The sequence below is a fragment of the Mauremys reevesii genome, linkage group 2 (genome assembly GCF_016161935.1).
Source record: "Mauremys reevesii isolate NIE-2019 linkage group 2, ASM1616193v1, whole genome shotgun sequence".
Taxonomy (NCBI): Eukaryota; Metazoa; Chordata; order Testudines; family Geoemydidae; genus Mauremys; species Mauremys reevesii.
Genome location: NC_052624.1, coordinates 175,256,565 through 175,272,509, shown reverse-complemented (window position 1 = coordinate 175,272,509; position 15,945 = coordinate 175,256,565). Strand labels below are relative to the sequence as shown.

Genomic DNA, 15,945 nt, shown 5'->3' with positions numbered 1-15,945 from the left:
GTGCGTGTTCGCATAATTTACAAGCACCAGATTGTAATCACATTCCCTCCCAAAACACAACCTGCAATACCTGCCAGTCATGTTTTTGCATGCCACCCCAATACCACACAGTCTTATTTTACCCCTTCCTCACCACAGAATCAAATATCAAGGGTACACCATTCCATGTGTTCCACTTACACGTGTGAGTTCATTTTGCACCCATCTTGCACCTGCACTGTAGAATTTGCTAACAAGCTTCAGACCTGCTTACATCTCTGGTGAAGAAGTTACTGCATTTTAGTTATAGAAGTGTATTGAATATGTTTTACATTCTTTTTCAGGCTTTGAAATACCCTTATTTTCAAGTTGGCCAAGTTTTAGGACCTCCTCCACAATATTTGGAACAGAAACAATCTGTTATTAAACCTGGTCAGCCAACAGAGCCAAAGCCAAATCTACCGAAATTAGAACCTGTATCAAAACTAGAATCTGTATCCAAGCCAGAATCTCAGTCTTCACCTGATGCACTTGACGAGACTCAGCCACAACTTCCGTCAAAGATTAATCACCAACCTCTCCAGCAAATCCAGCTGCCACAGAATACAACTAACCAACAACTACCCCAACAGCAGCAGCCGCAACCACTTCTTCCAGCCATCAATAAAAACTCATCACCAGTAAGTTATCAATAAAATTTAAGAGCATATATATGAAATAATTTGTCCATGTTAGTTGTGGTACAGTCACCAGATACCTTTTTTTTAAACGGGGTTACATTTTCCATTAAATACTGGAGATGTGCGTTCCTCTCCCTCCTAACTAGGGTATGTTCAGACTGCACAGTTTCCCTCCTTCAGCACAGATAGGTTGCTCAAGTACACGTGCTTGCTTTCTCTTTAGAGACGGTTAACTGGTGTAACTGCTACAGGTATGTAACCATGCAGCACTTCCTATGCAAACCTGCTTTATTAAGGTAAAAAGCATTACAGAGAAAATATATTAAAAACAATAAAATCACCTACACACATGCTAATAAGATACCAGAATTAATTCCAACTCTAACATGGGCTCTGGCAGGAACAGTCTTTCAACCCCCACCCACCCAAAGGGATTCCTTTGTGGTCACAAGTTCATTCCAGCCTCTGCATAGAACAAGCACCCAGCCTTATGAGACCTCAGTAGGCCCAGTTCTTCTAACCCTACCCTAAGGATTGGGGTATTCCATGGAGCAGGGATCCTGTTCATTTGCTGGAGCAGGAAGAAGACCATGAACAAGTTTAAAACCAGGTGATTTATTCAAAAACCCTTTCTTTGTCTATTGGTCCCTGGAGAATCCAGTTTGAACTAGTATTTGCATATCTCTCCAGGAGGTAGCTTTAAAAGGTTGATGAGGGAAGAAGTATATCAACACCCCCCCTCCCTTGTAGAGAAGGTACATAAACAACTGCATTTTTAATGGTGTACCCCAAAGGTGTTATCCCTAATTCAATAAGGTTTAATGTAATTTAATTAATTAATTACATCTTAATTCTGAATGGTTTGTTCAGGATATTACAGGATGTTGTCCATCTGTCACAAGAACATCTAAAAGTGGTTTATCAAGGATTAATAAATGATTGTGATGTTTTAATAATGGTTAGTTATTACCTTCTGGACAGTGTAACAGGTTATTTATAACGATGACTTATAAGCATATCAGTAGAAGGAATCGTAGATGAATGTACTTACAGTATCTGTAACACATACTACTCATGTCATAACATGATTATCTAGTAATCATTCCTTTTATAAATTATTCATAAAAAATACCATTAATATAAAGCATTACCAAAAAAGTTTAAATAACCACTTGGAAAGGGTTAGTGCTCCTCCTGCTTGAAGCAGGAGTTGGACTAGATTATTTAAGACCACCCTTCCAGTGCTTTTATATGTGACATTACTTCTCCAACTTCTCCAACTGGCATAATCCTGGTAGGTAATGAGTATCTACAAAATCCATAAAACTCATGTCTTCTAAGCTGTAAAGTAGGTCTTGAAATCTTCATTTTATTTCTAAACATTTTTTAATTCTGCACAGTTCAAGCCAAAGCTGGAGTTTGAGCATAAAAACTGTTCTCAAGAATATTAAGAAATACCTTATGAAATTAAAAAATATCCAGTATTTTTTGTTTTATTTCCCCCTATGATATTCACTGACCTCTAATATGAGAAGTATTTATAAATAGCGGGTTTCCAGAATCATACCAATGCCCATCAGCTCAACTGCAAATGAATGAAGGAGAGACTGTCTTTAAAACCTGGTTGGGACCTCACAGGAGACCCTATGGCAGAGGGTGCCTGGGAGAGGCTTGGCCGGCCTGGCCCTGCTCCCTCTTGGGCAGGCCAATCTATTTTTAGGGTTGTGACAGCTGGCTCTGGACCGCTGGTGATGTGACTGGCTTGTATTACTCTGCCCGCTATTCCTGTTAGATTTTCAGCTCCCAGGTTCTTTCTGCAGGCTTGAGCCCATGGAACCAAAGAGGTGAATTAGGCCCAGCAAATTTATACTAATATATGGTCCCTAAACTGACTGCCCCTGGTAGATTTGGACAACTAGGGCCTGATCCTGCATTGAGCCACACTCAGAATTCCTACTGATACTAATGTCTGTTCAGACATTCAAAACCACTGCAAGATTAGGCCCTGAATTGCTTACCACGAGGAGAGAAAAATCTCTCCAAGCATTTCATTGCATTTAGGCAGGCAATGAACTAGATTTAAAATATAAGAATAGAGAATATTGAAACTTTTTTCTATTGAAAACAGAAGCAAGCAATCACAGGCCCACAAAATGGTGCAGTTGGTCTTAAAAATTGCAGGAGACGATGGGGTCAGGCTCTGTTAAAGACTGTGGACAGTTGGGATGACTTGGAGGACACAGAATTTGGAATTTCGTATTCCAAGAAGCCCAGCATTTCACAGTTAAAGGAAAAGAAAACAAAAGAGTTTCTGTTTAGGTAAGTCTCACAATTATATAAGACACTTGATTTGTATTGTGTTTTATTTTATCTTCAATTGGGTTTTAGAGTGAGTTTTCATATATTGTAAGGTTTATTTTGATGCTTCCTAAAATCTAGATACATTAAACTAACTTTATTTTCTTTATCCACTAAGACAAATTCTGCCACCCTTACTAATGTTCAGTACTAACTCACTCTTAAAATAGCCTGTAAAGAGGTGGGCTGCCCCTTTGCACCCTCTCTTGGCCATGTCTGGCCCTGCAGGTATGCCTCACCATACTTGAGGCTGACTGGCTATTAACAGGTGTACTTACTTTGATGGAGGCAATGAGAAACCAAACAGCCTAATACACATAAGTAAGCCTCCCTGGAATGAAGCCCCATAAAGGGAGAACTTGGGCAACATTTTAAAGATTTTGGTCTCAGGTCTTCATTATTGCCTGTCATTTTTTCATGCTCTCTGTTGAGGTGGAATGTGGTATATGAATTGGGGAGAGTTTTTTTTTTTCAATGATTCTTTCACTTAGCGCTGCATTTTTATTTTTATTTTTTTCATTTTCAGGAAGATTATGTTCCTTTGCTCTTTTTTTAAAAACAAAAACACCAACACACACACACTGAAAATATACTCCTGTTCAGTCTGTTTTACACCAAGTGATAAATGTTTACTTGTTGTAAACTTATTTTGTGATTAGGAACTGATTTGTGTATCTCAGTCTCCAGTCAGAGAGAAACTTTAAGCATTCGGTAGTCACCAGGCACTGGTGCTCTTAGAATAGACCTAGACATACTTTTTTTCACATATAGCCTGGGCCTACTCCTATTGAAGTAAATCAGAGTTTTGCCATTAACTTCACTAGAAATAAAATCAGGACCACAATCGTTACTTGGAAAAGATTTGTGGAGTTTGGATGAGAGCACTGTACTTATCAGGCTAAAGTAAATATCTGTAATTCTGAGTCTAGAGTTATCAGTTAAATTATTAGCTATCTTGATTTTCAGCATGCCAGAGCCAAAGGCCTTGGGCTGTATCCAGTCAGGAGGGGAAAGCAAAGCTCTGAGGCGAAATGACTCTGGAATATCAAATACATCAGCAAAACAATACTACCTGAGACAATCAAGATATCTTCCTGGTAAGGGAAAAATCTTTGTCATGGAGAACACAAGTTTTGAAAGGACCTTTTATTTTTGTTCTTCTGATTTGATAATTTCACCTTTCATTGACTAGTTTAAATTTTCAGACTTTTGGCCAAATACTATTCCAGTTCTTCAGGAATACAGGGCCCTCAAACACAGCATAGTTGGCACAAGAGGACCAGGCTGGGTAGAGAAGGTCTCAGCACCACTTGCCTACTGTGGCAGTTCACTCCACAGGTCCACTTAGCGGTAATGTCCAAACCTGCTGACCATATCAGTACCAAATACTTTTTGTCCATTGGTAAGAGAGGCTCATCAGCTAACACAACCAGTACAGTTCCTGATATACAGAACTATAACCCAGTTGACCAATATCAAGGAATTTGAGGACTGAGGACGCTGCCAGAGTTGCCCCAGCACAACCTTCTGACTGACCTCCCCTAATAATAAGGAACTGGTTACGTATTGGTTAAACAGATTGTCAGCATCAAGATTTAGTTTTTTGAACGTCGTACTCACAATGGCTTCTTAAAGAACTACTGTTATCCTGTTCATCTATAGGGAAAGGCTGACATCTCAACTGGTAGTAGAGTCGGTCTACTATTAAAATGAAACGCTGAAGTTTAGTTTCTCTAGGGTTGCTGCAGAGTGGCAGCTGCTGGCTGGGTGCTCAGTGCTGAAGGCAGCACCACTGCCAGCACCAATGGAGAAGTAAGGCTAATACCATACCTTGCCACCCTTACTTCTGCGCTGCTGCTGGCGCTGCCGTTCTCTGCTCTGCCTTCAGAGCTGGGCAGCCAGAGTAAAACTAAAGATTTTCTGTAAAAATGCAAATTCTGCATATTTCCTTGCCAAACAGATTTCTAGGATCCATGCTAATCAGTCCAACTCTGAGGCTGTAGGTTGAAGCCATCCCCCACCTTGGTAATCTGAATGATTTTTGGTTTGTCTGAAATTCAGGCAGAGAGGACAACTCACTATTTGTCCCTTCACCACACATCTGTTTTCTTGTGAGTAGAATAGGCAGCTCAATTGAAATCTGAGCAATTTTGTCTACAAAGTAATAGGAAAATTCTTTAATCACCAGGAACAAGAATAGGGAGCTAAGAAAGGAAGGGGAGCTGTTTACCTATAAGTAGTTGTCTCTGAAAGTAGGCTATAATAAGCTCTCTGGTGCCATACTACTCATCTCTTCTTCACTTTTACACTATGTTACATTCATTTCTATATCAACTTAGCTTGAAAAGGAGCTTTTGGTTCTCCTTCAAATGTCCCCTGTTCTGACTGGTGCAGACTGACGGGTAGAACTGTAGCTAGCAGTAGTTGGGGCACTCATGTCCTCCCTCGCCCCTGCCTCAGTGAATGTCGAGCGTTCCAGGGTGAGGATATAGAGGAGCATGGTGCTCCAGCTGCCTCAGTTCCTTCTAAGCTGCAACCAGCTGAATGCTTTTTGTGTGAAGCCCTGGAGTCCTCCCAGGTCTGTGATTAGTTAGCTAGTTTTAAGTAGTTATATAGTTATAGTAATACAGTTCCTTAGCTGGTATGGAACTGAAGAACAACCACGGTTTCAAAAGATGTGTATCTTGTCTGGCATTGTTCTGACATTGGATATACATGTAGATACCTGGCACTCACCCTCTAAGTGTTCAATTTGCTGAACGTTCACAACAAGAGCAAAGAAAGACAGAATAGACTTCAAGTAACCTTTTTAAAAGAAGCAGTGGAATGGTTTACCTAGAGAGGTGGTGGAATCTTCTTCCTTAGAGGTTTTTTAAGGTCAGGCTTGACAAAGCCCTGGCTGGGATGATTTAGTTGGGGATTAGGCCTGCTTTGGGCAGGGGGTTGGACTAGATGACCTCCTGAGGTCCCTTCCAATCCTGATATTCTATGATTCAGTGTTGGCAAAACTATCTGGAAATGAAACAGGGCCACGAGCTGAGAGAGCCTACAGACCAGTAGTGGCACTGGATGAGTCTACTAGAAACTGAATGAGTCCTCTTCCTCTGTTGTTAGGAGTCCCTGTGATAAAGATTAGAAAAGGAAATCCTCCTGAGGCTCTATGTCTAGAGCCAATACTTTTAGTAAAGACTCAGCTGGTAGGGTAGGCATGATTTTCCAGTTCTTGGTGGTGTCAGCCTTTGTGGAAAAAAAACAATCTGCAGGAGAAAAAAATACTTTGTTTAGAGGAGTCTAAGGACCCATTGTTTTGATATATATCCTCATAGGAAGGTGAGGAGATATTCTTCCTCAGATCCGGATGAGCTGGTTCTGAAAGTGAGACTTTAAGGAACCATTGAGATGAAGGAATGCTGTGGAACTAGTGACTAGTAGCAGTGTGGCACTGCAGCATTTAATAGTCAAGGTACAGATTCATAGATCCGATACATCCCTGGTTCAGCCAGAGTTTGATTCAGTTTATAGTAATGGAAAAGGAAGCAGATGTACTGAAACAGTCCCAGATGTGTGTTTTTTCAGAAAAGAGAGGTCATGTAAAAGAATTGAGAATTTCTTCTCTACTTCCATCACTTAAAAAGCTTTCTGGCTCCCCAGAGAAGAATTTTTCTCCAATGTCCCATATCCAACCAAGGGTAGTATTATCTCCAGTTCCTTCTGAACTGAGAATAACCTTGGATCAGAAGAAGAAAATATGAATTGTGAACCAGACCTGCAGAAGGAGTATTATGGACAAAAAAAATGATGAGGGGTTGTCCTATTTTGGATTAAGAAAAATAAACTGTTTTTATTGTGGATTTCTATGTCTGATTAAGATCCATGTACAGCACCAATCAGTTAAATTTTACAGTATTTATTGTAGCTTAAGAAAACAGCTTTTTCACTATCCTTAGTAAAGGTTCATCTCTCAGCCATATCAGCATAACATGTACCTATGGAGAGCACATCAATATTTATTAATAATGTATTTAAGATGTTCTTAAAAGGTCTCAATAATTTTATACCTTCCAATAAGACATCCTATGCCATCTTGGAATTTAAACATAGTGCTCTCACAATTGATGTCAAGTATCAGAGGGGTAGCCGTGTTAGTCTGGATCTGTAAAAGCAACAAAGAATCCTGTGGCACCTTATAGACTAACAGACGTTTTGCAGCATGAGCTTTCGTGGGTGAACACCCACTTCTTCGGATGCAAGACCGAAGAAGTGGGTATTCACCCACGAAAGCTCATGCTGCAAAACGTCTGTTAGTCTATAAGGTGCCACAGGATTCTTTGTTGCTTTCACAATTGATGAATATTACAGTTGGAAGAGACCTCAGGAGGTCATCTAGTCCAATTCCCTGTTCAAAGCAGGACCAACACCAACTAAATCATCCTAGCTAGGGCTTTGTCAAGCCAGGCCTTAAAAATCTCTCAGGATGGAGATTCCACCACCTCCCTAGCTAACCCATTCCAGTGCTTCACCACCCTCCTAGTAAAATAGTGTTTCCTAATATCCAACCTAGACCTCCCCCATTACAACTTGAGACCATTGTTTCTTGTTCTGTCATATGTCACCACTGAGAACAGCCTAGCTCCATCCTCTTTGGAACCCCCCTTCAGGTAGTTGAAGGCTGCTATCACATCCCTCTCTCACTCTTCTCTTCTGCAGACTAAATAACCCCAGTTCCCATAGCCTCTCCTCATAAGTCATGTGCCCCAGCCCCCTAATCATTTTTGTTGCCCTCTGCTGGACTCTCTCCAATTTGTCCACATCCCTTCTGTAGTGGGGGGACCAAAACTGGACGCAATACTCCAGGTGTGGCCTCACCAGTGCCGAATAGAGGGGAATAATCACTTCCCTTGATCTGCTGGCAATGCTCCTACTAATGCAGCCCAATGCGCCGTTGGCCTTCTTGGCAACAAGGGCACACTGTTGATTCATATCCAGCTTCTCATCCACAGTTATCCCCAGGTCCTTTTCTGCAGAAGTTCTGCTTAGCCAGTCGGTCCCCAGCCTGTAGCAGTGCATGGGATTCTTCCTTCCTAAATGCAGGACTCTGCACTTGTCCTTGTTGAACCTCATCAGATTTCTTTTGGCCCAATCCTCAAGTTTGTCTAGATCACTCTGGAGCGTATCCCTACCCTCCAGCGTATGTACTACTTCTCCCTCCCCCCCTCCACCCCAGTTTAGCGTCATCTGCGAACTTGCTGAGCGTGCAATTAATCCCATCATCCAGATTATTAATAAAGATGCTGAAGAAAACCGGCCCCAGGACCGACCCCTGGGTCACTCCACGTGATACCAGCTGCCAACTAGACATTGAGCCGTTGATCACTACTTGTTGAGCCCAACGATCTAGCCAGCTTTCTGTCCACCTTATAATCCATTCATCCAATCCATACTTCTTCAACTTGCTGGCAAGAATACTGTGGGAGACCGTATCAAAAGCTTTGCTAAAGTCAAGATAGATCACATCCATCACTTTCCCCATATCCACAGAGCCAGTTATCTCATCATAGAAGGCAATCAGGTTGGTCAGGCATGACTTGACTTTGGTGAATCCGTGTTGACTGTTCCTGATCACCTTCCTCTCCTCCAAGTGCTTCAAAATTGATTCCTTGAGGACCTGCTCCATGATTTTGCTGGGGACTGAAGTGAGGTTGACCTGTCTGTAGTTCCCGGGTTCTCTTTCTTCCCTTTTTTAACTGTGGGCACTATATTTGCCTTTTCCCAATTGTCCGGGACCCCCCCTGATTGCCACAATTTTTCAAAGACAATGGCCAATGGCTCTGACATGAGACCTCCCCTTGAACCTTTGGCAAGCTGTAATTTATTTTGTTTGTCTATTAAGACAGTGTTTTTTATAGCCATCACCTATGCAAGACATATACGTAAACTATGTGTATTAACGGCTGATCCACCATTCACTGTTTTTCATAAAGACAAAATAGTTCTTTGTAAACACCCTAGATTTTTATGAAAAGTGATCTCAGATTGCCATATAAACTAGTCTTCAATTTTATCAGCTTCCTTTCCCAAACTCCAATCTCACAATGGAGAGGATAAATTACATACTCTGGATGTTAAAAGGGCTTTAGCCTGGTATTTAGACAGGACTGAACAATTTAGACTGTCCCGAAATTTGTTTATTAACTAAGAAAGAACAAGGGCAAAGCTATATCTGTACAAATGCTAGAGTTAGAGTATGTATTAATGAAGCTTATAAACTGATGGAGTTGCCCATTCTTCAGATACTAGATAGAAGGCTGCTCTATGGATTTTTCTAGATATGTTCCTCTGAGAGATTTTTATGGCAGCAACATGGAGTTCTGTTTATACCTTTTCTAAATCCTAAGGAATAGTATTTAGATCTGATGCAAGATTTGGCAAGGCAATACTGAGGTCCTTATTCAGTTAGGATTCTGTCATCCCACCTGCCTGGGTCAGAGTACTGCTTAAGCTATGTCATGAGTGGGAGTATGCAGAGGACACTCAAAAGAAAAATGAAGGTATTTGCCTCTGAGGTTCTTTGAGGTGGACTCTGCATATTGACACTTCCTGCCTGCCTTTCCTCACTACCTTGGAGTCCTATTTATCAAAGGGCTTGGTGTCATAGGTAAAAGAACTGAAGTGGCTGGAGCACCATGCCCGTTTATACCTCTGCCTTGGGACCCTGGATGTTCACTGATGGGAGGGATACGAAAGGTGCATGAGCACTGCAATGGCTACTGATAGATAGAGCTCTAGCATTCAGGCTCCATTAGTCAGAGCATTTTGTAAGTTTGAATATGCAGAGTCCATCTCAAAGAATCTCAGTTACAGGTAAATAATCTTCATTTGCCAAAGAAATGAGTTTGTTATTCACTTTGTAAAAAGTATAGTTGAGGCCTTTCCAGTGAATTCCCTGCGGGGAAGAAAAAAGTCAATTCCTTAATGTCAGATAAAGGCCCAAAGACTCAAGAACATTAATATTTAAAGAATGTGTCTCTACCTATAGATAGCTCCGTTGATAAATAATCTCAATTTCCTTCCTTTTTCAAGGACGTTTCTAATATTCCTCTGGTTCAGAGCCACATTTTTGATATGAGGAGTGTATTAATATATTCATCCAAAAATAGAAACCAACTTCAGCTTGTAAGAAAATTATAGCACCAAGGCAGATTTTTAAAAAATGGTATTTAATAGTCTTTCTAAATATTAAATCTGGACACTTATCTGTTACTTTAATTCCACTAGATCTGGGTGCTGCTTTCATGCTGTTTAATCGCATCCACCTCTTTCAATACATCTGTGTTTTAGAAATACCAATTTTTCTTTTAGTCATGGGAAGCCTAATATTTTGCATACCCCTTTGGTGGTTGTAACTGTTTAATGGTTTTATATTTCATTTGGGAAATACAGCACTTGGTAGCACATAATTTAACTTTTATGTATATAACACATGGCTGTTAATTACTTGAAGTCCATAAAAACTTTACTACATTTTTAATATTTTGTTTGACTTTCATTTAACTATAGTAGCTCACATTGGTCACATTAAGGCAGACTTTTACAAGGTGAAGATCAATTGTCTCTGAAGCTGTTAAAAGTTTATCTTATACATTTGATCATTACAATTCTCTCTGTACTAGTCTTTTTTAGGGATCAGTTGTAAAACCTAAGCAGTGTGCATCATTTTTTGAGTTATAGGGGAAAAAAAGTTTTTTAGTTCTTTGTAACATCATGTAACGTCCAAACACTTTTAATGTACTGTCAAGGTGTTCTTCCATTCTTAAGATTTTAACTGCTTAATATGTTGTCTTTTGAAATTGACATTCACACTCTTTAAAATGATTGCTTTTCCAAGGTGTAAACCCTAAGAATGTCTCCTTAGTAGCAGCTAGTAAAGAAGGCTCTCAAGGAATCTGGAACAATTCATTGTTTTCTAAACCACTAGGGCCTACTGGAGGAGGTCTGTCTTTTAACAGAACGAATGCAGGTAATTCATAATTACAAAAAGTACAATTGTATATGCCAGATTATTTTGTGTTAATTTTTATTGTATAAAATTAATTTCGGTAAGGTCTTCTAGCTTACAGTTGTTTCACTGTATTCTTGCTTTTCTCTTTTAATGTGTATCCCCTGAAAAGAACAGTGTACTCAATATTTATATGCCAAGGTATATATTCTCATGTCAGGGTGTGGAGGAAGTACATGCTAGAAGTCCAGTTATGAAGCTCTGCCAGGAAGAATTTGCGTTCTAATCTATCAGAGAAGTTAATTTACTGTGTTTAATTTAAGAAAGTATTTTCACTTTATTATTCCTAGTCAATTTGAACTGGAACATTGGGTAAAAGAGCAATCCCTCATATGGAAAAAACAAACAAAAAAGGATGCTGGGTGTGAGCTCATATAATAAAAATAATGTGCAATATTTACACAGTGCTTTGAGGATCTCAAAGCAGTTCTCAAACATTGAGCCTGCCAGCCTTCCTTAAACTAAATAGTACTTTACTGAATGAGTAATCCTGCTTTCTTCAGTAAGGTTGTTGGAGTAATGTACTTCACAATATGAGTAAGGATGGCAGTCTGGCTTTTGCTGATTAAGCATCACACCACTACTGAACTGTATGACATGTACTATATCCCCATTTTACAGGTGGGAAAATTAGGCACAGAGAGGTGAAGTGACTTGTTTAAGATCTCTTAGCAAGTTAATGTCAGAGCCAGGACTAGAGACCAGGTCTCTTGGATTCCCAGCCCCGTATTCTAACCATATGACCACATTATTACTTTTTATTATTTTAGATAATAAAGTAATAATTTAGAACCAGTTTCTCAGCTGGTGTGAATAGGTGTCCCCCCACTGACTTCAACAGAGCTATGCTGATTTACATCACCAGCTGAATATCTGGCCCTAAAACTTTTGTAGCAGTCTTCATCCTGAAGGATCTTTGAGTTTTAAATACTATGCAGAGGTCTCACTTCCTTGCAACTGCCATGCCCCTTCTAATAAGGGGGAGTGTAGTAGCCAATCTGAGCCATCAACAATACAGGTTTTTCTGTTTGAAAGTGAAGCACATATTATCTGTCTGAAATTACATGAGTACTGTTTGGTAGGAAGAAGGCCATTGCCCACACTGGAATTTTTGACACAATATGAGCGGCATCTCTTTCAAATATCTATCATAGGTACTTATGTGACCCCTTCACTATAGTTTCTGAGCACCTCAAAATGTATTTATCCTCACAATACCCCTGTGAGGTAGGGCGGTGCTATTATCCCTATTATACAAATGGGAAACGGATGAGGCAGACAGGCAAAGGGCCAGATTTTCAAAAGTATTCAGATGCATAAAGATGCAGAGAGTCACCTCGTGGGATTTGCAAGAATGCTGAAGCAGGTTAAGCACCTAACTTCCATTGAAATAAATTGGAGTTAGATACTTTGGAAAATCCCACTAGGCACGTCTCTGCATCTCTAAGCACCTAAATACTTTTGGAAAAACTTGACCTTGGGCAAGTAGTTTGTCTTCAGTGGAGCAGGGTCAAGTCTGCACTCAGGTCTGCAGTCTCAGACTAGCACCTGAACCATCCTTTCTCCTTTAAATAGTGCCATGGTATTTTCAGTGACTTCACTTTAACTTTTTATCGAAAGAAGACCTCTTCAATCAACAGTACTCTTCCTCTTAATACCATGCTGGGGTAATGCTTCAGTAGTGATTCACAGGAGAGTGCCATCTAAAGAACCAGTGGACCTACTTTCTCAAATACCTGGGTTTTTCTTTAAGGTCTCCAGTCCTAGTAGTGACCTGCCAGAATCCATTTTAGCTTATGAAATCGGACAAGATCACAGCTCCAGGTTATAAGAATGTGAAATGAAGCTGAATAATTCTGTTCCAGAGAAACTAAAAATCAGTGCATTATATAAATGTATAATGAAATGCAAACATATGAAATGGACACAATCAACCTAAAAATCCCACTTCTGTCTTGAAAAAGTTACCTCCAATAACTATAACTGAAAGAGTTTAGAGAAGAAATATATTTATTTTCTGTTTGTTTGCTTTGTGCATATGATAGCACTTTCTAAAGCTATTTTCACCATTTCTCCTTTAGAGTCCATCAGTTTCTTGTCTGGCTCTTTTACACACCACCACCAGGGTAAAACTCATTTAAGAAAGATACATGAAAATATGTTTGGTAAAACACAAACATTGGGGGGGGGGGGTCCCCAAAGGCAGGTATAATAGACGCTACTTTTTTAAGTCATTATTTATTTATTTATTTTATTAGATTTCAAGTTGTCCCCTTAACTGATGAAATAACCAAATTAAATTTGTTACTTTGGAATGGTATTTTTCCTCTCCCTCATTGTAACAATAAACATAACAATTTAAGAGCAAGTTAGTTCCAAATTATGAGGCGCTCTCTCTATGCAGAATTATAGGGTTAGGTTCAGTTAGGCCTGCAGTCTGACTAGTTAACCATGCTTGAGTGATTTAATATATTTACTGTGAACATGTTGGTGATAAATTATATTCTGCTTCCCTTGAGTAGAAGCCTGGTGGTGAGTTCAGTAGCAGCATTTCCCACTTTTTGCAAACATAGGACTGAAGTCATTATAGTTATAAAGGTACTTTAAACACTCATTCTCACCTGTTCTGATTTCAGGTTTTTTCATTATTTCTGTTTATAAATCACCTAATTAATTCTTCATCTACATTTTCTGAAGGACTGTCTTTTCATCCTTTTCCTCTTTCTTTCTTTCTTTCATCTGCCTTCTCTGCAGAAGAAAACATAATTAAACCAATTGAAAAACTATCATGCAAAGAAAGGTTGAATGAAAAATTAGAGGAGCCAAAAGGTAATTTATGGCAATTATAGCTTGGGATAGATCATTCTTTGCAGGTTTCATAGTTATGTCATGTCATGCATTTTCTTATTTTGCTTTTCTTGTAACAGTTGCTCTTGTATAATATATTCCAAATGATCTTACACTTTTGTTTCAGTTTTAATCACCATTATTCCATGTTGTGGCAAACCCCGCCCTCCACCCTGTAAAAGTGAGGGATCCCAGTTGCAGAGGGATCATTTTGGTTTTGCTGTGCAGGGGAGAGGGAAGCGGTGAGAGGAGGGAATGAAGGGGATCTGCTTGCCACTGAGCTGTGCTCCACAAACTCTCTTATAATGGCAGGGGGGATTGAGGACACAGCTGGGGTCAGTCAGTCTGTGATTGTTTACTTGCACATGGAGCAGGGTAAAGGATTTTCCCCATTGTGAACTTCACCCATAGTTGTTTGTGTCAAGCAGGTGATCTCAAAATGTATGAACATATTTAAAGAATCCTTTTAGTGTTTCATACTGAAATACTGGGCCACATCTTTTGTCTATTTGTCAAGCTCTAGTAAACATGCTTAGTTATTGATCCTGCCCCATTAAAGTTAATGGGAGCTCTACTGTTTACTTCAGTGGGTTCAGGATCAAGTCCTTAGTGGAGGCAGTCCTGTGACAGTAGGAGGGGAGGGCAGTAATTTCCCTAGGACTTAGGCCAACTTGAAAACTACCTTGTAGGCTGTCCTCAATTGCACTAGTGCAGCCTCGGAAATCTGAGGACAGAAATTGGCCATATAGTTATTAGATTAATTAAATAATATTTGTCTGTCTTACTTGTTGGAATCTACGTGCCCTGGTGCTAGTCCTGTTCTGAAGCCAGAGAGTATTCCACCACCATAATAATAAACCACATCAGCTTCTGCAGTAATAGGCTTTTGGTGTGCTGCATTCAGCCAAGTGCTTTAAGCACCACAGCACTGGTGCTGTATTAAAGCACACCCTTGCATAGCTCACTGCTTTGGAGTATGTCTTGTGAATTTAAAATTATTCATTTAAAATGTTGGTTGGTGTTTTTAACAATTTGGTGGTGGGAGAGTACTGATCTGCTATGTTCTTCCACTAAGATACAGAGTTCCTAGTAGAAGGAGAAGAGAAAATAATGGGGGGAAATGTATAAGTATTTTTCTGTACTACAGATAAATTCTGATCTATAAAAGGGTGTGTGCACACTAAAATTACTTGGCCAAAATGTTCCAAAGTTGCTAACATCAGTGTATACAAGAGAGTCCTATTGTTGTCAAGCTCAGAGCAAGTTTCCATGACACCGTGCTTACAGTGCCAGCATTTATAGGACTTTTGTCTTCACTAAGGCTGCTTCACATGCACATTTTCATGATGCAGCGAATCCTGTCTACATTAGCACTTGCTCTGTTCAGCCACCTGTGTATCTGCACTATTGCTGGAAAATGGGTCTGAAGTTTTCTAGGGGAGAAGCACATGCATTTACACTAAGTGCTTTTATACCTTTGCAGCTTGCTAAGTAGATGCTAGCTGCAACTGTGCAGAGCAACTCCACTTGGTTACACTGATTTTACATTGATGTAATTGCATTTACTGCAATGAAATTACACTAGTGTAATGGTGTGGAGAATATGGATGTGAAACAGAATGTCTCACACCGTACTCACTGCAAGCATTACAGAGCCTGTGGACTGTTTCCTGGCAGAACTGGTGCATAATACCTAAGGAATATAATATCAGCTGTTCATATTTTTGGATTATCCTATTACTTGCTTCAGATGGCTCAATGGCTATGCCCTGAATGAGGAACCATGCATGCATTGTGAGGGGCAGGGGTCACATCCTGGTACACCCTTACACATGCTGATGCCATGACGAGTCTATTAATGAAATGACGGACTTTACATGAGCTTGTATTGTCCAGGAGGGTACTGGGCAGTACAAGACGCAGATATCTGGGGACTGGAAATTTGCTGGTGTTGATCTACAGCAGAGGTCCCCAAACTGTGGGGCACCCCACCCCAGGAGTGTGTGGAGAAATGTCCGAGGTGGG

General features: G+C 40.0%; 1 protein-coding gene across 6 annotated transcripts in view; it reads left to right on the top strand.

Moving 5' to 3' along the window:
- Positions 1–15,945, top strand: part of MAK (male germ cell associated kinase) — a 56,186-nt gene that overhangs the window by 28,943 nt on the left and 11,298 nt on the right. For 3 of the 6 annotated variants that reach the window (XM_039526741.1, XM_039526739.1, XM_039526740.1), the window contains 4 exons: positions 324–659; positions 2,788–2,978; positions 3,984–4,114; positions 10,903–11,034. In XM_039526741.1, coding sequence (XP_039382675.1) covers positions 324–659; positions 2,788–2,978; positions 3,984–4,114; positions 10,903–11,034 — 790 coding nt within the window. Of the gene's footprint in view, positions 1–323; positions 660–2,787; positions 2,979–3,983; positions 4,115–10,902; positions 11,035–12,693; positions 13,248–13,827; positions 13,938–15,945 lie in introns of those variants that run through there. The other 3 variants (XM_039526743.1, XM_039526745.1, XM_039526742.1) reach the window with 3 other exon arrangements.